The sequence below is a fragment of the Papaver somniferum genome, chromosome 6, assembly GCF_003573695.1.
Source record: "Papaver somniferum cultivar HN1 chromosome 6, ASM357369v1, whole genome shotgun sequence".
Lineage (NCBI taxonomy): Eukaryota > Viridiplantae > Streptophyta > Magnoliopsida > Ranunculales > Papaveraceae > Papaver > Papaver somniferum.
In genome coordinates, this window is record NC_039363.1 from 117048288 (window position 1) to 117070809 (window position 22522).

Genomic DNA, 22522 nt, shown 5'->3' on the forward strand with positions numbered 1-22522 from the left:
GATGGAAGTATTGACTAAGGGGGAGTGATACACATCACTCTAGTATTATTTCAAAGTTGTGATGAAATTGGACTTTGATTCACTACAATAATACTATGACACTGTATAACAATGATTGAGACATCTGTTTTCTTATTGTTATGGTTACGGATCTTCGACAAAAATGATGCTGAGTTGAACACGTTCAAAGTCGCTGGAGTACTTGGAGTAACGTAGAATTCAAGGAAAGTTGAAGAACCAAGGAAATCATGCATGATGGATGAGAAGATACAAATTTTATTTATTTTGTAATCTGTATGTATTGATAGTTTTGTCACTAAAATTGACAAAGGGGGAGATTGTTAGAGCACTGCTCAGTCGAACTCGCAAGCGTTGCTATCTCAAGATTGTTTGTCAAGTTTAGTTTATCAAAACTATATACTTGATTTCTAGTCTACTTATAGCTATGTATCGAATTATGATAGAATGTGTAGTTGGACTTTAGACTTCACGGGGTTCACCAATTGAAGAAGAAGATCTACTGAGGAGCGTGGAGGAACTTCATCAACATAGGTATGTGGAGATTAAAACTTATCTATCACTCAGAAGTCTATTCTATTATATCTTCTAATGAGACTAAGTCGTATAACTATATAGATTTTTACATTATACACATTTGATATTTCGAGCCGAGTTTATCTCGCTTATTTATTTCTCAAAATACGTGTTGGAAGCTTTTAGCTTTAGCTATGTTCATTGTATTCTTGACGAGTTTAGTTGGAAACAATTTATTTGTTGGAAACTAAATATTAAGTCAAAAGATGATCACGGTATGCATACCCAGTATGTGAACTGTATTGTGATGATTCAGGTCCGAAACTCTTGTTTGCGTACCTAGTATGCGAACGGGTTTACCTGAGTTAAGTCTGGAACGGTTGTTCGCGAACCGGGTTTGCGAACGGCTTGACTAGGCCAAGGTTCGGAGCTGCTGTTCGCGTACCCAGTTTGGAACATAATGGTTAAGTTCTAAAATGGGTAATGTATGATTCTCATACTCATGAACTAAAAAATTTATGATTTAAGGAATGCAAATTAACTTTGCAAACCGTGGCTTAATATTCATGAATTGATTCTTGTATACGTACTTTGTACAATCACGAATCAAACCATTCGTTTCAATTTGTTCACAAATATTTCTATGATGTAGTGAATAGTTGAACAACTCTATTTGAAACACAATTAAATTCATCTGATTATCTATCATGATTGATTGACCATCATATTTGATTTAGAAGTGTCAGATGAATATGGCTAAGTCAAAAATGTTCATATGGCTAACTTCAGTTAACTGTTATTGAGACAACCCAATGTTTAGGTACGGTTACCCATATCTAAACATAAGTATATTTCATTTGTGTGTAACAAGCTAAGACCATCTAACGGTGGAGATTAATTGCTTAATTTCTAAGCAGACTTAGCTTGAATCTTAAATCAGGAGTTCATCTAACAGTAAATATTGAATGCTTTGTTACTAAGCTATCTTAGCTTTGATTGTAAGCAAACCTGATTTGAAAGGCTATATAAGGGATAAATCTAGCAAATGGAAAACCTAATCCCGACACTTGCATGTGTCCTAGTTGCAAACTAGAGTCGATTCTCATATAACCTAGGTTTTCCAAAACCATTATTAGGTTAACGACTTAAAAACTTCATTTGGGATTCGTGAAGCCAGATCCAACAATTTTCTCTTTAATTGCGTATTCTGATCTTACTTGTTCTATCATATTGAGTTTTATCATCTCTAAGATTTACTCGAGATTTATCTCCGATAGGTAAAATATAAAAATTAACCACAACAGTTCTTTGTCTCAGACTCTTGTGATTCCACAATAACTTCTTCTGTTAATCAGTTAGGTTATTGTGAGATGACTAATATTTCTAGGCTTCTCTTCGGGAGTATAAGACCATATTATTAGTTGGTTCCTGTTCACCTTGATCTTTCTATCAAAAGACGAAACAAAAAGAATAAAGGATAGATATATCTATGGGAGACAAATTTGTTTATAAGTCTTCGACTTTGGGTCGTAGCAACTCTTAGTTGTGGGTGAGATCAGCTAAAGGAATCAAGTGCGCAGAGTCCGGCGTAGTTCTAGAGGCGCAAGGAACGCTACTGTACCTTAATCGTTGTGAAACTTGGTTAGGGCTCAACAACATTCCATTCCGAAGTTAACTTGTAGTAGGCTAGAGTCTGTAGCGGCTTAATACAGTGTGGTGTTCAAATCTGGACTAGGTCCCGAGATTTTTCTGCATTTGTTGTTTCCTCGTTAACAAAATTTCTGGTGTTTGTGGTATTTGTTTATATAATTGAAATATCACAGGTTGTGCGTAGTAAAATCAATTGATAAATCCGACCTTAATTGTTGGATAGAACTTGATTGACACTTGGGCATTGGTCTTTGGTACCCTCCAAGTTATTTCTCATATTAATCAGGCTCACGGATTTCTATCCGTTTGATTTTCTGATTGTATCGAGAAAGAGATAAATCTCTTTGATCTCTTTCTTGATTGAGTCTCACTTTTAAGTTGGTGCTCTCGGAATTATATTGGAATTTAGTCCATACAGATTGCCGAACGAAATATTGGGTGTGGTTGTTATACCCCCACGTTTTCAGAGACAACTCAAAGGCGGTAGATGAAGAACAAGTAGAAGCAATAGCGACTCGACTCTGGAGGATGAAATGGAAAAAAGATAAAGAAAATAAACATCTAGAACTTGAAGGAGACTCATCAAACATCCTAAGTACCATTAATGGCAATTTAGCAGAATAAAATGGACAACAAATAATATTTTTCAAGAGTTTATTTCAATTATGAAAAACTATCCAAACTGGAAATGTAACTATGCTAAGAGACGGGCTAATGGTACTACAGATATCCTAGCAAAACACTCTAGAATTAATGCTGCAGATGAATGAACCCATAAACCACCAAATTTTATAGATGAATGTCTGAAAATGGATAAATCTCTTGTTACAGTTTAAGTTGATTAATATATGCAGTTTCTTATAAAAAAAAGTATCATTAAGAAATTAAACATATAATCTAAATGTGTCTATTTTTGTTTTGATTTTTGTATTAAAATTCGTTGCAAGCTTTTTCGCACAAGGTCTCACAGATGGGCTTGTAAACCATGACACCTTCCAATTGAATAGCGGAATTGAGAAGGATTCTTCCACCCAAAGGTAATTACTGCCACTACTACCTGCGATGCTTGTACCATCTCAATTTCCATCATGGCTATTATACAATAGGCATTATCTTCATAGGTGTGGTGTTATCATCATTCTTTATTATTCTCCAGCTTTGGTCACGAAATATAAATTATTCGGTATAAAAAAGCACAAGTTGACATGAAAGTGGAGATTTTCCTTTTAATCTGTTGTGAACAGAGCTTTTACTCCGTGCTCTATGGATAGTTTGAAGATTGGATGTGAGCTGTAGATAAAATAGTTTAACAATACATTTATTACAGCTTAAAATTTCCAGGATTTCCCTTTAAAATACGACAGATTATTCTCGATAACAAAAAAAAAATCGTTTGGATATAACAGCGGTTTTAAATTTAGGCCAGATGACATCACAAAACGCCACATGCTTGCTTATGGGAACACAAATTTTGAGCAGAATTGTTTAACGCAAGTTTTGCAATCTTTTCCCGTAAGTGGGTGAACTTTTTAAACGCCACTAAATCTCAAGTCAAAAAGTAAGCTTCATCAACTGTCCCGGACCGCCCAACGCCATCACCTCCTCGGTTAAAAACCCTGAAAACAAAGAACAATAAGAAAATCAACCTAGTTGGGTCCCACGTCGTTCACCTAACCGTTGAAAAAAAAAATGAAAACTTAAGTCATTATTTACATGGGAAAGATAGACCTTCCGTTTTGACATCAATATATGAAAGCTTGACTTTGACAGTAAACAACAACAACTTGAACCTTCTTCGTAGAAGGCGTAGGAAAGAAACACGCGACATCTACTTTCTACTTCCTTCACCATCCTCTTAAATAAACCCTAATAACAACTTCTCAATCTCCATTTCAAGTAAATTCTGTTTAATCAGAAACCAAATCTACATCTAAATCTATGGCTTCTGTTTCTACTAAATCTTCTGTTATTATTACTTTAATCATAGTGTTTTTAGTTTATTCTCCGACAGTAAGTTACTGTAATGGATTCCAAACATTTGGTTATGAGATTCATCATAGATTTTCTGATCCAGTTAAAGGTATGATGGGTGTTGATGATTTGCCGACAGTAGGTAGTCTTGAATATTATGAAGCTATGGTTCATCGTGATAAAGTTTTCCGCGGTCGTGGTCTGGCTGAAAAGGGTGGTGATGATAATGATGATGTTAATAAGCAGTTGGCTACTTTTTCTGGTGGAAACGAGACTTTTCGTCTTGCTTCACTTGGATTGTAAGTGAGAAATGATCGTGAATTAGACTGTTTACGTGGTTAATTGATTTAGTTAGGTTTTATCTGAGTGAAATTGATGATTGTTTGTACCGAATTTGGGGTTTATTTTTTGTGGTTTCAGTTTACACTATGCGAATGTTTCATTGGGAACACCAAGTTTGTCGTTCTTGGTTGCGCTTGATACCGGAAGCGACTTGTTTTGGGTGCCATGTGATTGTAGTAATAACTGCGTTCGGAGCCTTATGACAAGATCTGGAGCTGTATGTTAATGTATTTTTCAGTCTTTTGATTTTTAATTCGTTTGAATTTAGTGGTATAAATGATTTGTGTCTAGAGTTATAATTCATTTTCCAGTAAAGAAAGGTAGAATCGATTACGGCGAAAACAGTCTATTTTCTTTTTTCGTCGAATTATCACTATCAATTCCTAACATAGGATATCTCTAGATAGATATAAAGTGTAAGCTCTACTCAAGATTGAACAAGTAGGAAAGGAACCTAATCCTTGGTATGACACTACTCATCAGTCATTAACTAGGAAATTACAAATCAGCTAGGAGGATCATTAGGGGTTGCTTTCTCACTGAAATGAATTTGCAAATGCACGATGTGTGTCATACATGGTCTTTAAACGGGATATAGTTGGTTCTTTGGGTCATGATAATTTTGATAAATCAAGGGGCTTATTTGACATTTCTTGGCGAATATATTTACTCTTCAGTTGTCTTTCAATTCCATATGGATCAACTTTTTTTGTCGTTCAGTAACTGATGTACCTGTAAGTAGACATTGTGTATTTTGAGCTTGCAGAATCCCTGATTTTGTTATCATGTTGGTGGGGAATTGAGAATTAAGACTATTGAATTGAAACCTTTTGTAGAACGAGTTTCAAAGTCGGAAACATATTTAAAAATGTTCGGCACAAGTAGGTTGATTAACATTTGACAGAATGATTAGCAATCTTCATCACCAACGCGTTGGTTGGCTGATTCTCCACACAATTAGGTTACCTCTTGGGTGTACATGGAGCTTCTAATTACTCAAAGCTTATGTTTTAACTGCATTTCTTTCTTGTAGTCAACAGTTTAATGCATTTCTATTGAGTATATGTTGCTCGTTTCTAGCATCTATGTAATGATCTATGCGCAATATAATGATTATGGAGATTTAAGTTCGCTTGTCCTGCCCAAGAATACTCATTATCCAGATATCTTTAGAACCCAGTGCTCGATTATCATGTGTATATATGTTGTGTTTTTTTTAGTATACCTAATTATAAACATTAACAGTTATGCCTTACCTTTAATTTTCGTTACTTTTTGTTATTTCTGTTTCTTAAGACTATGCTAATTACTCTGACAGGAAATAAATCTCAGCATTTACAGTAGTGACTCATCATCTACAAGCAAAGATGTTTCCTGCAACAGTAGTTTATGTGAGCTCCAAAGAGGATGCTCTGAGCCATCTAGCCAATGCCCGTATAAAGTTCTATATCTTTCTAATAATACTGCATCTTCCGGAATTTTGGTAGAGGATGTGTTGCATTTGACGACGGACAATCATAAGCCAAAAGCTTTTGATGCTAGGATAACATTTGGGTAGGTTTTCGTCACTATTTGAATAAAAGTTTCAGTTAGAACTTCTCCTGGATTAGGCTTGTTGAGTCATCCCTACCTTTTGGCTCGAAATGTTTATTTTTTGTCGTGGTTTGCAATATCTTAGACTGGTTCTTTCATTCATATCTTAAAAATAGTGGTCTTGTAGCTTTTCTTAAAGCTCATAGAAGTGGTTGTGACCTGACAGTTGTGCTTCGATTGTGTAGTTGTGGTCAGGTTCAGACTGGCTCATTTTTGGACGGTGCAGCTCCCAATGGGTTATTTGGGCTTGGAATGGATAAGACATCTGTTCCTAGCATTTTGTCAAGCAAAGGCCTAGTAGCAGATTCTTTTTCCATGTGTTTTGGACCTGATGGGGTTGGAAGAATAAGCTTTGGTGACAAAGGCAGCACAGACCAAGAAGAAACTCCATTTAATATTCTCAAGCAGCAACAGTGAGTGATCTTCATTTTTGTTCTCTCTTTTTTACATACAACCAATGAGAAGTTCCTTATTTTCCTTATGTTTTCTTTCTTATAACTTATTCTCCAGCCCGACGTATAACGTTACCGTGACTCAATTAAGTGTGGAAAACAATCTAAGTGACCTGGATTTCAATGCAATTTTTGACTCCGGCACCTCATTTACATACTTGAATGATCCAGCATACACCGCCATATGTGAGAGTGTAAGTAATCCAAATAATGAGCTTGCTTTTATTTTACACTGGAAACATACGTCGAGTTTAACAGAAGGCGTGCTATTTCTGCAGTTTGACTCACAAGCTATACATAAACGACGTTCTCCTGATCCCAGAATTCCTTTTGAATACTGTTACGATGTTAGGTTAGTTCTTCCAAACTCACCTAGTGTTTCTTCTTTCTTTTTACCCCACTCAGCTGGTGCCTAACTGTGTACATGTTGACATTGTGTGTAACTCGGATTTTTACTCTTTTTTGAATTATGCAGTTCAAATGAGTTGTTAGTACCAAACGTGACTTTAATCATGGAAGGTGGGAGCAAGTTCAATGTTTATGAGCCAATAATTGTAATCTCTAATGGGGTAAGACTTCAAGACCATGTTACATTTGCATAATTGAAGCTGTCTGTTATAGTTATAACAGCACCTAATGGGTTCTGATGATTTGCAGGCCTCATATGCTTATTGCCTGGGCGTCGTCAAGAGTCCAACTGTGAATATCATTGGACGTAAGTATCTAATTCCAAGCAATATAAATTTTTATATCTGCAGTTTCTTGTAATATAAATCTGACTCAAGAAAATTAGGCATAGTTGTTTACTACATTGATGTTTTGACTTATATTACTCAAGTCTAGGGGTCCCTTAGTTGAGATGGTTAGTTGCTTGGAGTTGAACGCATGGCCTAGGCTAAAAATTGTCCTAAAATTTAACTTGCTAGTGTAAAGCTTTAAAAAGAAAGACAGAGAGGAAGAAGTATAAGCCTAGTCTCTATAGAGTCTTAGTGGTTCGGGGCTTGGCGTTAACTCAGTTGAGGGTATTTGACATCAAAGAAGTATAAGCCAAGTCTTCATATAGTATTGGTGGTTCGGAGGCTCCTGCATTTACGAAACTGTATGCTTTTCTCAATCCACATTGTTTTTTTATCTTACTGCAGAAAACTTCATGACTGGTCAGCGTATCGTTTTTGACCGGGAGAAAATGGTGTTGGGCTGGAAGGCGTCAAACTGTGAGTTAAATATTGAAAGCAGATTTCGTGTTTCTATATAAGCATGTTAGACTAAAGCTTACAATGCTAGGATATTTCTTGATATCTGCCTTCTTGACAGGTGATGAAATTGTTGATCCAAGTACCCAGCCAAGAAATCCTAGAAATTCTAAAGAGTCGCCCCCAGCAACAGCCGTGCAACCACGTTTCACACCTGGAACTCCTAGGATTGGTTTAAATTCTGGGGCACCACAATTTTCAGTTAGCAAGCCACAAAATTTCTACCTCCTCGCCACCTCGCTATTGATGCTGTTACTTCCCATTTTACCGATTGTTTGATTATTCCTTGTGTACACATAGGAGTAGAAAGAGTAAATTCCTACGCTATTTACTTGTAATTTTTTTATTTTTCTTATAGTTTTCTTATTACCAAGGAGGTTTCTGGCTGCCCCTTTATATTTATTTTTTGAGGCCAGGTAAATTATGTCAGATTGTAAATATTACATCCATGTATTATTATTGTTAATAGAAAAGAAGAAAATGATCAATAGATGATTGTTTATATTTTAGGTTAGTGTCAGAAAATCCTCTTATGTCTACTAGACTCTTTTTCTTCTTTGGAATCAATGTGCTCCAAATTTACCGTTGTGTTTATATTGGAATTGGCCAACCCTCTGCCGACAAGAACTTGATTATGTGATTATCTGATGTAGTACATCTTTCTCTTTGTCAACTCTTTATGTTGATCCATTGTTTTGTATCAACAATGATTGTGGATCCTTTAATGCGGTATCAACTATGACTGTTGACCCTTTGTGTGCGTATCAATTATAACAGTTGATCCAACGTTTCTGTTTAGCTTACTTGCTTTGCAAGCCTTTGTCTTTCCTAGTTTACGTCAATTTCCTTTTCCTTTTATGTTTAGTCGGTTCTTGTGAACCTATTTAAAGCTATGCCTTCTTGTTTAACACATCTTCTTCTTCTTATTATTATTATCAAAATTGATTATCATTCTTTACCTTAGAACCTTGATCCTAGAATCAGTTTTTCTATTAAGTTTCTGACGAAATTTAAACATATCCCTGTTACCCTTATCTGTGCTACACTAGTTGGTATCCGATACAGCGTTTTTAGATTTTTATCTAGGAACAGATCCTTCAACCCGCTTCCGCAAAACTCAAAACCCTATCCGTATTATAAAAAAAAGAAAAGAAAACATAGTTTGTTTGTTTTTCCTTACGATTTTGATCATGAAAGAAACACCTATGGAAGATCTTTTGAAGCTTAAACAAGAATTAACAGCTCTTATTCGAGAATATGCCTATAAATACCTAGAGATTTGTTTTAAGTTTCATCGTGATGAAAGAGATATAAGAAACGTAAAAAAACTTTTTATTGCCATGAAAGATGAAAGGCAAAGATTGAAGAAGCTTGAAGAGTATATCGCTGAACGTGAAAGAGCTGAAGCTGAACGTAAAAAACGAGAAAAGTTTGCTTTAGCAGAAGCTGAACGTAAAAAACGTGAAAAGTTTGCTTTGGCTGAAGCTGAACGTGAAAAGTTTAGGCTTGCTTTAGCTAATGACCTTTCTATGGTCAAACTTTCCGGTAAAGAAGTACAACAGAATTCATCGTCTTCTAATGATTCCATAGTTGTTTCGGTTACATCAGTTGACACAAAGGAGTTGGAAGTTGCTTTTCCCGTGGAAGAAATAAAAGCTACTTCTGTAGGGAAAGAGGAAATTCAGGATAAACAAGTTTCGTCTTCAACTCAAGAGGTTTTATGTCATCTATGGGTGTTAAAGATGTTTCTATTACACCTGTTCGTGAAGAAGAAAACATGGTTTCTGAAGTAAATCTAGTTAACAAAGTTTCGGTTGCTTCTGAAGAGACTCATGATAAACCAATTACAAGATCTCAATTTAATGACTTTAAGGAAATGTTTAGACAGTTCCATGAAGTTCCGTTTGAACCAGTTATTATAGTTTCTTCTCGAACAGATGAAGAAACTCATGTTCCTATACAAGAAGACAGTTTGTTCGACGAAGGTGAGGAAGAAAATAAAGTTAATGAAGTTTCGCTTTCAATCCACTAAGATTCAGCATTATCTACAAGCAATGGAATTATTCACATTACTCATGTTGAGCATAACAGTATTGAATCAACTTCCCAGAAAGACGAAGAGATTCTGCATGTTTCTCGAGAAGTTATTGGTAAGTCTTCGGATCATCACTTAATAGTTTTTGATGTTGATATTCCTGTTTTACTTAGGATTGAAAATACTCAAGTTGTTGATCATGAAGAAACATATATAGAATCTCATATACTTCCTAGAAAGGCTTACGTTGCTGAGTTAGCCCAGGAGAATTCTTTTGTTTCGTCTGATATGTCTGTCCGTGTGTTTCAACAACTATATCACAAACATATTATATTGAAGATTACTTTGGTAGAAAAGTTTTAACTGCAAAGTTATTGTCGATTTTCAAAAAACTCAAACACACTGTTGTTGATTGTGGTTTTTAGCTTAGAGTTAAAATCGTAAAATCGTACAACTGACATGACGTCACTATGACCATTAGCACATTTATTGAATCGATCAGCATGCCTACGTAAGAATTACCAGGGTACCTTTCTTTTTATGTGTCATGTTCCACGACAGAACCCTTAACATTGACCGACATCATCTATGCCAAACCCTAATTCTCATGCTACCGCGACATGGCATGCCAACCATGTCAGCCGCATTACTGTGCCAATGGAAAACCATGCCAGCCACATCTCCGCGCCAAGGCATGCCAACCATGCCAGCCGCATCACTGTGCCAATGGCAAACCATGCCAGCCACATCTCCGCGCCAAGGCATGCCAGCCGCATCACTGTGCCAATGGAAAACCATGCCAGCCACATCTCCGCGCCAATGCATGCCAACCATGACAGCCACATCTCCGCGCCAAGGCATACCAACCATGCCAGGCGCACCAATGTGCCAATGGCAAACCATGCCACCCACATCTCTGCGCCAAGGCATGCCAACCATGCCAGCCGCACCACTGTGCCAATGGAAAACCATGTCAGCCACGTCTACCGCGCCAAGGCATGTCAACCATGTCAGCCGCACCATGCGCCAATGGCATGCCAAACCCTTGGCCCCACCATGCCAAGCCAACCGCACCTTGCCTTGGCCCCAACCATACTAGCCGCACCATACGCCAATGGCATGCCAAACCCTTGGCCCCACCATGCCAAGCCAACAGCGCCTTGCCTTGGCCCCAACCATGCTGGCCGCACCATGCGCCAATGGCATGCCAAACCCTTGGCCCCACCATGTCAAGCCAACCGCGCATTTCCTTGGCCCCACCATGCCAAGTCGTCCGTACCAAACCCTAGGCCCCACTATGCCAAGCCATCCGCGCCATTGGCCTTGGCCCCACCATGCCGGCCTTTCCTATGCGGCCACCAAAATGAAGGCGTGCGACGATCAACGGCCACCCTTCCATCCTTGATGCAAATCCTAGCCGTCCAAGGTCGCCAAACAACGCATGGTAACCTTTGGCCCAAAACCCTAGTTTTGGCCACGCCAAGGCATGATATGCCACATGTGCCAATGGCATGCCAACCACCTTGCCGTGCCATACCATGCCGGCCTTCCCCATGCGACTACCAAAACGAAGGCGTGCGACGATCAACGGCCACCCTTCCATCCTGGATGCAAATCCTAGCCGTCCAAGGTCGCCGAACAAAGTCTGGTAACCTTTGGCCCAAAAATCTAGTTTTGGCCACGTCAAACCGCGCCAAGGCATGCCATATCACATGTGCCAATGGCATGCCAACCACCTTGCCGCGCCATACCATGTCGGCCTTCCCCATGCGGCTACCAAAACGAAGGCGTGCGACGATCAACGACCACCCTTCCATCATAGATGCAAATCTTATCCGTCCAAGGTCGCCAAACAACGCATGGTAACCTTTGACCCAAAACCCTAGTTTTGGCCACGCCAAACCGCGTCAAGGCATGCCATGCCAAATGTGCCAATGGCATGCCAAACACCTTGTCGCGCCATACCATGCCAGCCTTCCCCATGCGGATACCAAAACGAAGGCGTGCGATGATCAACGACCACCCTTCCATCCTGGATGCAAATCCTAGCCGTCCAAGGTCGCCAAACAACGCATGGTAACCTTTGGCCCAAAACCCTAGTTTTGGCCACGCTAAACCGCGTCAAGCCATACCATGCCACATGTACCAATGGCATGACAACCACCTTGACGCGCCACACCATGCTGGCCTTCTCCATGCGGATACCAAAATGAAGGCGTGCGACGATCAATGGCCACCCTTCCATCCTGGATGCAAATCCTAGCCGTCCAAGGTCGCCAAACAATGCATGGTAACCTTTGGCCACGCCAAACCGTGCCAAGGCATGCCATGCCACATGTGTCAAAGGCATGCCAACCACCTTGCCGTGCCAATACCATGTCGGCCTTCCCCATGCGGCTATCAAAACGAAGGCGTGCGATGATCGACGGCCACCCTTCCATCCTAGATGCAAATGCTAGCCTTCCAAGGTCGCCAAACAATGCATGGTAACCTTTGGCCCAAAACTCTAGTTTTGGCCACACCAAACCACGCCAAGGCATGCCACATGTGCCAGTGGCATGCCAACCACCTTGCCGCGCCATACCATGTCGGCCTTCCCTATGCGGCTACCAAAATGAAGGCCTGCAATAACCAACAACTACTTTTTCATCTAAGAAATTGATCTTAGCCGTCCAAGATTACCAGCTAACACATGGCAACCTTTGGCCCTAGTTTGGTCGCGCCTAAACAAATCCAAAACCCGAACTTTTGGCCGCGCCTAAACTGGGCCATATTAAAGCCATACTGATCATACTTTCATGCCACTGGATACCAAACGAAAGGTTGCAATAATCAACAACTACCTTCCTCTTAAGCTGCAAAATCTCGACTGTTGAAGGTCACCACCGAGTCGGCAAGTCTCTCAAGCTCAACTTTCCAGATAACAACAACATGCTACATGTTTTCCACGAAAACACTCGAGACATCAACACATGTCACCAACTGGGGGATGCTCATTGGGTATTGGTTTGGCGGTTTACAACGTGCAGCGTACACTACGCTCGTTATAAGAAAGTGTCATAAGGATGAGGCGGTTAGTAAATACAGGGAGTAATGGTGAAACGCTTTCTTTTATGAAACATCAATTCCAAGTGTTACTGGTTACCACCTCCTCCCATTTACTCACCCGTTTTCCATTTCTTAATGAGACCAGAGTACGTTTCATTTCGATTTGTATAAATAGGCATTACCTATTTCGACCAAACAACAAGTTCAGGTCAAGAGCACACAACACTCAAAATACATTTGTTAGATTTCCATCTGTTAGCTTCCCAATTTCTGATACAAGTCGTGAAACAACTACTCTTCCAGAGTCAACTATTCTGGTCTCAACACTTTCTTCGCTTCCCTCCCCAAAACCAACCCTTCTCCTTCACTTTATGACCGAAGCAAGTCTGGAACGGCCATTTCTTGGTTTAGACCGGATTTGTACAAATTGATCTCTCGAATCTAAAGTACTCCCTTGCAGTACATTGTTTAGGGTTTAAATTCGTTTCTCACCCACACACCTGAAATTACCAAAATCAGCAGAAACCGTTTTCACCCTCAAACAATTGGCGACCACAGTGGGAGATTGATCTTTCGGTTACAATGTCAATTTCGACCATCGATCTCATGCTTCGACCCAGACATCAAGGCGGTAGAAGCAGGCGATACATGGTTTGTTATTTCAAGTTTTCACGGATAAAACCGATAGTCATGTTATGTTTCACCCCATGTCATCTACCGACACGCAACGCTCACGGTTTCATGGTTTTCCTGGGATGTTTGCATCACTTGTAACCGTAACCAAGACAACATCATTCCCAAAACAATCCATTCCAAAACAATCCATTCCAAAACAATTCATTCCAAAAGAATAATCCAAAACCCTCAAGGTAACATTTGTCTATCAACCCAAAAATCCAGGAAATCAAAACCATAAACTAGGCGTTTCATTTGCCTTTCAAAAAAAAAACCTAGAAATAAGAAGTTCAGAAGACAGAAATACATTCAAGAAAAGTTTTTCAACAATGGCTTGCTCTTCTTAGCAAGAGCCTCCTTCGTGCTTTGGAGAGTCGCCCTCTTCAACTTCAGCTTCCTGGACAGTTTTTCGACTTCCGCTTCCTGCTTCTTCACCATATCCACAGAAGGATCTTCGACTATTTCGACCAGCAACTTTTCAACCTCAGAGAAACCTTCAACGAACCAAGAAACATTGAACTCGAAGTTTACACACATGTCACGATGGAACCTCCATCTTGAGATTACATCCTCAGAAACAGTATTACCGGTCACGTTGCACATATCGTCAATCGAAGACAAAGATTCCTCCACAGCTTAACCAATGCAAATCGACTAGTAACCTTCTTGATCGTGGCGATATGTCCGTAGCTTTCCCATATCTTGGTGTATAGCGCCGCATGTTTGGATGGCACGCTAAATCCCCCGATCAACACATGATCCGGATAAGGAACCAGGTATGGAGGGTTGAAAGTGGCGCCCGCGTCTACATCAGCAACCGGTAAGGGATTCCTAACGACAATTTCACATGTGGATACTGGAGTACTCTCCATTGTCTGAGTCACAACGACGTTTTCATCTCGATCAACATCCATTCCAAGATCGTCCGATGCGGCTGCCACAATTTGAGACAAAGCTGTATCACCACCAGTCTCCGTCTCAGGGCCATCTTCAGAAACGGTTTCCCTTTATGACATCACAGATTAGATATTTTCCAAAGAGAAAAAAAAATCATGCGGGAGACTCACTGATTTGTTGTCAGATTGGATAGAAGAAGATTTAGCACTGCTATCGGAAGAACTACTCTCGCCATCACTGAACTTTGAGCTTTCATCCTTCTCAGGTTCCCCATCGCGACGGATAGGCTCAGCACCGCCACCCTCCGTCTCGAGAATCGATGTTTTCTGACTACTTGCAAGTTTGGTAAAGGCGTTCACGCTGCTGAGACCCTAGGCAAGATACAAAGACGGATACTCAGGAAAGAAACAAAGTTCTACATGATCCAACTAAAGTCAAGAGGAAAATCACACGTACCGGCATATTGGACGAACTGAAAGTCGGTAGGGTTGTCGAAATTGGCTGAGAACCATCTGCACGGCTCTTAGATCTTCGCTCCTTCACTTGGGGACTATCTGCATTCAGGCTAACGGATTTTCGCTTGGGCGAAGAAGGATCCCTCAGCAGTGGATGCTCCGCTAAAACCACAGGAGAAGGCTTACTGCGACAGTTTTCTACCACATCATTCACGAATCCATGGAAAACTAGAAACTCATCCTGCTAAAATATGTTATATTTGGAGGTTGTTGATGGATTTCGTTCCGCAAGCAGGAAAGAGAGACTTTTACTCGACACAAGAACAGTAGCATAGAGAACAGTTGGCAACGAGACTTCTGGAACAACCGGCTGACGAACAAGTGGGACCCCTTGGTCAAAACTCATATGCCGAGCCGCCCTATCGATATTGTAAGAGACTGCTTTGCAAGATCCTCGAAAGAAAGACGGCTCATAACTGGGCGTGCAGCTTCGCATGAACACCATCTCTCCAACACTCATATCCTCTTTATCAGAAGACAAATACATGCTCGGAGCAGGAGAAAAGTTATTGATCTGAGTTATGGACGCATGCACCGGAGCCCATGGACGAAAATTGACCGTGTGCGAGTTGTCAAGGAATCCAGCCAGGTTAGAACCAATCTTTGGACGCCTATTCGACCAGCGCAGTATCCTAGAGACACCCTAAGACTCGGGAAGTACGGACAACGGTTTTGGAGCATACCTTTCAAAGTGATCCCACAGCCACGCTTGGAAAAAGACGGCATGAATATACGAATCCACTTTCATGTAACCATGAGAAGCGCAAATGTCCGCGACCAGATGATCCAAGTGTGTGTACAGAGAACCAAGAAACAAGCCGCCAATAGGGAGAACGACACCTTTTGCCAATTTTATGGCAAACTTGATAAGTTCCTGTCTTATCTCCTTCTTACCCGAGCTGTCATCGAAAATATCTCTGGATAACCAAAGAGCCAAGAACACCGTGACATGAAGCGTACCATTCTTTTGGTTCGGCTCCAACTCGTCGGGAAACCACTGAGACACTCACCAGCCATAGAAGCACCTCGTCTCGTTTTCTTTCCGAACGAATCCTTTTAATTTCGCAACCAGAGCGGCGCGCATTTCTTCTTCATCTGCAGACAATTTGACATCGAGGTTTTCTATTACAGGAAGGTTCAGCAACACGACCACGCTCTCTAAGGAGATAGTCATTTCACCCCACCTGCATATGGTCGTGTGAGTGTCTGGACACCATCTGGAAATAAAAGCAACCAATCCTGGAATATATTTCCTAATTTGAAACACTGCGGAAGCCGCGACAACATTAATGATTTGCGCCTTGGTCAAACTGGCTTTTACACATTCCTGGCTCATCATGAATCGTATCCATTTATCAAAGGGACGCAACGGACTCACAGAGATTTTAAAGTCAATAGGATAAGCATGATACTCTTTTCTCTGAAGACAAAATCTTATTACACCTCCTGGACGAACCGACCGGGCCTCTCCTTCACTTTCCGGACCAGTCAGAAGAATCGACACATACTTGGGATGATTTCTCCTAATCGTGGCGGATGTTGAAGAAATCATCATCTATGTTTGTCTTGGAATTGCCAACATCTTTCGGTACGGTAGAAATTTTCTCAAATGACATCCTAACGAAAATTCTCTCACGCTACTTTCACCTTCGAAATAACTACAATGAAACAATACGAAGAGAAATTATTACGGAAAGTGCATGGAAATTATTTTATCAGACACAGGAGATCCATCCTGGACGCAAGATAATTTTTTTCAAAGTCATAATGCGCATAGGCAAAGAAATGGGGACTGACAGACCTTGCATCACCACCTCATGCCAAGAACGTACCCCGCAGCGGGAAATTTGCTCTCGGCCGAGGAGGCGAGCCCCACCACAGGAACCATACACACGGTCACACCACGAAAAAGGAGTAAACCCTAGAAGCTAGGTTTTCGCGGTAAGGGAATGACAATTACCAGCTCATGCATGCCTACTTTGCATGGTAATTGAGGCGACCAACATCACTACGGTATTCACGCCTAAATGTTACTACAAGTTCGTGCAAAGCATACCTACGGCTAGGATTCATACCAACGCAGAAGGACAACATTTATACAAGTTCATGAAAAGGTACGCCAACATCTAGGGTTTGCACTAACACAAAAAAAAAACAAGAAAAGCAAGTTAAAGAGGAAGTGTTGGAAGACATACCTGGGATTCTCTCGTCTGCTTTACTGTTACCACACAGCCAAAATAAAATAAAATATAGGTATGAAGTAAAAGGAGAGGCGGCCCTCCTTTTGTAGGCGTGATACTTGGGAGTTTGAATAAGGAAAGGACTTCCTATTTGATTCAAGTAAGGAAAAGAGGCAACCGGCCCCGCGAAGACCAATCACCATGCCAAGACCGTCTGCGCCATTGCCTTGGCCCCACCACGCTAAACCATCCACGATGCTTGCCTCTCCAGGACCGCGCCATGCCTTGGCCCCACATGCCAACCCGTCCGCGCATGCTTTGCCTCACCAAACTGCGCCATTGCCTTGGCCCCACCATGCCAAGCCGTCCGCGCCATGAATTGCCACACCAACACCGACAACTCGCCAAGCCAACATCATGATGTTCCCTAATCAATCCAAGGTGATTCATATCCAGACTAAGCCGACAATCTTCATCTCACCACTTCACGGTCTACACCACGAATATAATCTATGAAAGGCTTCCAAACACGAGGATCTTGGACTCTCCTTACCTCTCGAAAAAGGTTAGTCAGACCTTCCTGACCATCTTTCCACGACTTGTCGTTTCGATTTTTGTTCGTGCCCGTCACCATCCTATGCTTACCTCGCAACAATGCTCCTGTTCCGAGCTAAGCAGGGGACTTAATGTTGATGGTGGTTTTTAGCTTTGGGTTAAAATCGTAAAACCGTACAACTGACATGACGTCACTATGACCATTAACACATTTATTGAATCGATCAGCATGCCTACGTAAGAATTACCAGGGTACCTTTTTTTTCATGTGTCATGTTCCACGGCAAAACCCTTAACATTGACCGACATCATCTATGCCAAACCCTAATTCTCATGCTACCACGCCAAGGCATGCCAACCATGCCAGCCGCATCACTGTGCCAATGGAAAACCATGCCATCCACATCTCCGCGCCAAGGCATGCCAGCCGCACCACTGTGCCAATGGCAAACCATGCCAGCCACATCTCCACGCCAAGGCATGCCAACCATGCCAGCCGCACCACTGTGCCAATGGCGAACCATGCCATCCACATCTCCGCGCCAAGGCATGCCAACCATGCCAGCCGCACCACTGTGCCAATGGCAAACCATGCCAGCCACATCTCCGCGCCAAGGCATGCCAACCATGCCAACCGCACCACTGTGCCAATGGAAAACCATGCCAGCCACGTCTTCTGCGCCAAGGCATGCCAACCATGATAGCCACACCATGCACCAATGGCATGCCAAACCCTTGGCCCCACCATGCCAAGCCAACCACACCTTTCCTTGGCCCCAACCATGCTATCCGCACCATGCGCCAATGGCATGCCAAACCCTTGGCCCCACCATGCCAAGCCAACCGCACCTTGCCTTGGCCCCAACCATGCTAGCCACACCATGCGCCAATGGCATGCAAAACCCTTGGCCCCACCATGCCAAGCCAACCACACCTTTCCTTGGCCCCACCATGCCAAGCCGTCCGTACCAAACCCTAGGCCCCACTATGCTAAGCCATCCGCGCCATTGGCCTTGGCCCCACCATGCCAGCCTTCCCTATGCGGCTACAAAACGAAGGCGTGCGACGATCAACGACCACCCTTCCATCCTAGATGCAAATCCTAGTCGTCTAAGGTCGCCAAACAACGCATGGTAATCTTTGGCCCAAAACCCTAGTTTTGGCCACGCCAAACCCCGCCAAGGCATGCCATGCCACATGTGTCAATGGCATGCCAACCACCTTGTCGTGTCATACCATGCCGACCTTCCCCATGCGGCTACCAAAACGATGGCTTGCGACGATCAATGACCACCCTTTCATCCTAGATGCAAATCCTAGCCGTCCAAGGTCGCCAAACAACACATGATAACCGTTGTCCCAAAACCCTAGTTTTGGCCACGCCAAACCGCTCCAAGTCATGTCATTCCACATGTGCCAATGGCATGCCAACCACCTTGCCGCGCCATACAATGACGGCCTTCCCCATGCGGCTACCAAAACGAAGGTGTGCGACAATCAACGGCCACCCTTCCATCCTGGATGCAAATCCTAGCCGTCCAAGGTCGCCAAACAATGCATGGTAACCTTTGGCCCAAAACCCTAGTTTTGGGCACGCCAAACCGCGCCAAGGCATGCCATGCCACATGTGCCAATGGCATGGCAACCACCTTGCCGCGCCATACCATGCCGTCCTTCCCCATGAGGCTACCAAAACGAAGGCGTGCGACGATCAACGGCCACCCTCCCATCCTAGATGCAAATCTTAGCCGTCCAAGGTCGCCAAAAAACGCATGGTAACCTTTGGCCAAAAACCCTAGTTTTGGACACGCCAAACCGCGTCAAGGCATGACATGCCACATGTGCCAATGGCATGCCAACCACCTTGCCGCGCCATACAATGCCGGCCTTCCCCATGCGGATACCAAAACGAAGGAGTACGACGATCAACGGCCACCCTTCCATCCTAGATGCAAATCCTAGCCGCCCAAGGTCGCCAAACAACGCATGGTAACCTTTGTCCCAAAACCCTAGTTTTGGCCATGCCAAACCGCGCCAAGGCATGCCATGCCACATGTGCTAATGACATGCCAACCACCTTGCCGCGCCATACCATGCCGACCTTCCCCATGCGGCTACCAAAACGAAGGCGTGCAATGATCAATGGCCACCCTTCCATCCTAGATGCAAATCCTAGCCGTCCAAGGTCGCCAAACAACGCATGGTAACCTTTGGCCCAAAACCCTAGTTTTAGCCACACCAAACCGCTCCAATGTGCCAATGGCATGCCAACCACCTTGCCGCGCCATACCATGCCGGCCTTCCTTATGCGTCTACCAAAACGAAAGCATGCAACAATCAACGTCCACTTTTTCATCTAAGATGCATATCTTAGCCATCTAAGGTTCCCAGCTAACACATGGAAACCTTTAGCCCTAGTTTGGTCGCGCCTAAACAAAGCCAAAACCCTAACTTTTGGCCGCGCCTAAACTGCGCCATATTAAAGCCATATTGATCATACTTTCATGCCACCGGCTACCAAACGAAAGGTTGCAATAATCAACGACTACCTTCCTCTTAAGATGCAAAATCTCGACCGTTGAAGGTCACCACCGAGCCGGAAAGTCTCCCAAGCTCAACTTGCCAGACAACAACAACATGCTACATGTTTTCCACGAAAACACTCGAGACATCAACACATGTCACAAACATGTATTGGTTTGGCGGTTTACAGCGTGTGGCGTACACTACGCTCGTTATAAGAAAGTGTCATAAGGATGAGGCGGTTAGTAAATACAGGGAGTAATGGTGAAACGCTTTCTTTTATGGAACATCAATTCCAAACGTTACTGGTTACCACCTCCTCCCATTTACTCACCATTTTTCCATTTCTTAATGAGACCAGAGTACGTTTCACTTCGACTTGTATAAATAGGCATTACCTATTTCCACCGAACAACAAGCCCAGGTCAGGAGGATACAACACTTAGAAAACATTTGATAGCTTTCCATCTGTTAGCTTCCCACTTTCTGATACAAGTCGTGAAACAACTACTCTTCCAGAATCAACTATTCTGGTCTCAACACTTTCTTCGCTTCCCTTCCCAAAACCAACCATTCTCCTTCACTTTGTGACCGAAGCAAGTCTGGAACGACCATTTCTTGGTTTAGGCCGGATTTGTACAGATTGATCTCTCGAATCTAAAGTACTCCCTTGCAGTACATTGTTTAGGGTTTAAATTCATTTCTCACCCACACACCCGAAATTACCAAAATCAGCAGAAACCGTTTTCACCCTCAGACAACTATGTATTCGGATGATAAGATTTGTTTTGAAGAGATGTTTGTGCAATGGTCTACACAGAAGGGTATTGGGTGGAGAAATACATATCTTTCACCTGTAGTTGAAGACTTAGGATTCAATGGTTTGTCTCCTATTAGTTTGCCAACAAATTTTCCTATTGGGTTTCATGTTGAGTTAACTCCTGAGAATTTTTTCGTGGTATATCTGACGAGTACACTAGATTATAAACCTTTGTCTCCTACTTCTGTTTATGAGCTCGGTTATTTATCTCAAAACGATATAACTAATGAAAATTATGCTGGAAGAACTCGTGGTAGAATTTTTCCTCACACCGGGAGGAAAACGATAGAAGAAGATTTAGAAGTTGATCCAATATGCTTCCTTGGGATTAATTCTATACGTGACTATGATGTTGTGTTGGTTACTGACAAACCAGGCGCTATACTTCAAGATGATTTGAACTGGCCTTTGATGAAAATTCAAGTCTATTCTGAGTCTTGGCATAGCAACTACAACATCTTTTCTTTGAGATCTCCTGTTCCTGCTTTAAGCTTGCATAGTTATTCCTTTGGAGAGTTGCTGGCAAGTTTCGACTCTTACCCGTTACTATATCCGACTAATACTTCTTCAAGACAGGAAGGAGAAAGATCGAGTGTAGTTCTGATGTATGCAATAGTTATTGTGCGCACTGACTCATCATGGTTGGATAACAATGGTAATTTTACTTCGACACATGTTCGACTTCCGAGTGTTAGCAATGACTTTGAAGCCAGATTATGGGTTAAATCACCTCAATACTTTTCTTTAGTCGACGAGGAGATGATACAACGACTTCCGTGCATGGATTATCCGAGTTCAAATGAAATTATTTCATTGTATATTTCTAATGATTAAAAGAGTCGTCATCAGCTGCTAAAGATGTCTTCATGGATAACCAATTATTGCAAGTGGGGCTAATGCATTTTTACTTCCAATTAATAAAACCAACTTCGTAGAAAGATTTGATGCAATAGTTAGCTAGCTAATTATTGCTGAAAATAAATTTAATAAAAGCGAAAAGACTAAATTAGCCTCAAGTATATAAGAGGCGTCACCTACCTTTCTCTCGTTCAGACGCCATTATTTCATTTCCAAGGAGAGAGAAAACAAATCTCACTCACCTGAAACAGAAAGAAATCTAGAAAAAAACCGAAAAAATCAAGAAATCTTCCTGAAATCTGTTCCAAAACAAAGATCGAGATCAAAAACTATTCATCATTTGCTAACCCCTAAATCAGAGAAACAGATCGAAAAAGTTTCAGATTCAAAAACCAAAAAAAATCAAAAGAAACAGTTTCAGATTCAGTTTCAGATTCAAAACCTAAATCGCCGTTGTTACTTTCCAGTTGATGAAATACTCCGACGATTAATCACTAGGTAAGTTTTGATTTGAAGCTGTTAGTTTTGATTCCTGTTGTTACTGATTCGTGGGTCGAAAATTTCTGAACTAACTCATTCTGACTGATAATTTTACAGATCGGAGAAGGAGAACAATCGTTT

General features: G+C 41.9%; 1 protein-coding gene across 1 annotated transcript; it reads left to right on the top strand.

Moving 5' to 3' along the window:
• Positions 1–3959: 3959 nt before the first annotated feature.
• Positions 3960–8309, top strand: LOC113289000 (aspartyl protease family protein 1-like). Its single transcript, XM_026538155.1, has 10 exons — positions 3960–4454; positions 4576–4714; positions 5816–6051; positions 6276–6503; positions 6601–6736; positions 6821–6894; positions 7018–7111; positions 7200–7257; positions 7685–7756; positions 7857–8309. Exons 1-10 carry the CDS (start codon positions 4123–4125, stop codon positions 8072–8074), a joined length of 1587 nt encoding a protein of 528 aa, XP_026393940.1. The 5' UTR covers positions 3960–4122; the 3' UTR covers positions 8075–8309.
• Positions 8310–22522: the final 14213 nt, after the last annotated feature.

Bases quoted from the DNA above. Each gene is read 5' to 3' on its own strand.
- LOC113289000 (XM_026538155.1), top strand. From the start codon at position 4,123: ATGGCTTCTGTTTCTACTAAATCTTCTGTTATTATTACTTTAATCATA. The intron at 4,715-5,815 runs GTATGTTAATGT...TTACTCTGACAG, and splicing joins TTATGACAAGATCTGGAGCT to GAAATAAATCTCAGCATTTA. The intron at 7,112-7,199 runs GTAAGACTTCAA...GATGATTTGCAG, and splicing joins TAATTGTAATCTCTAATGGG to GCCTCATATGCTTATTGCCT.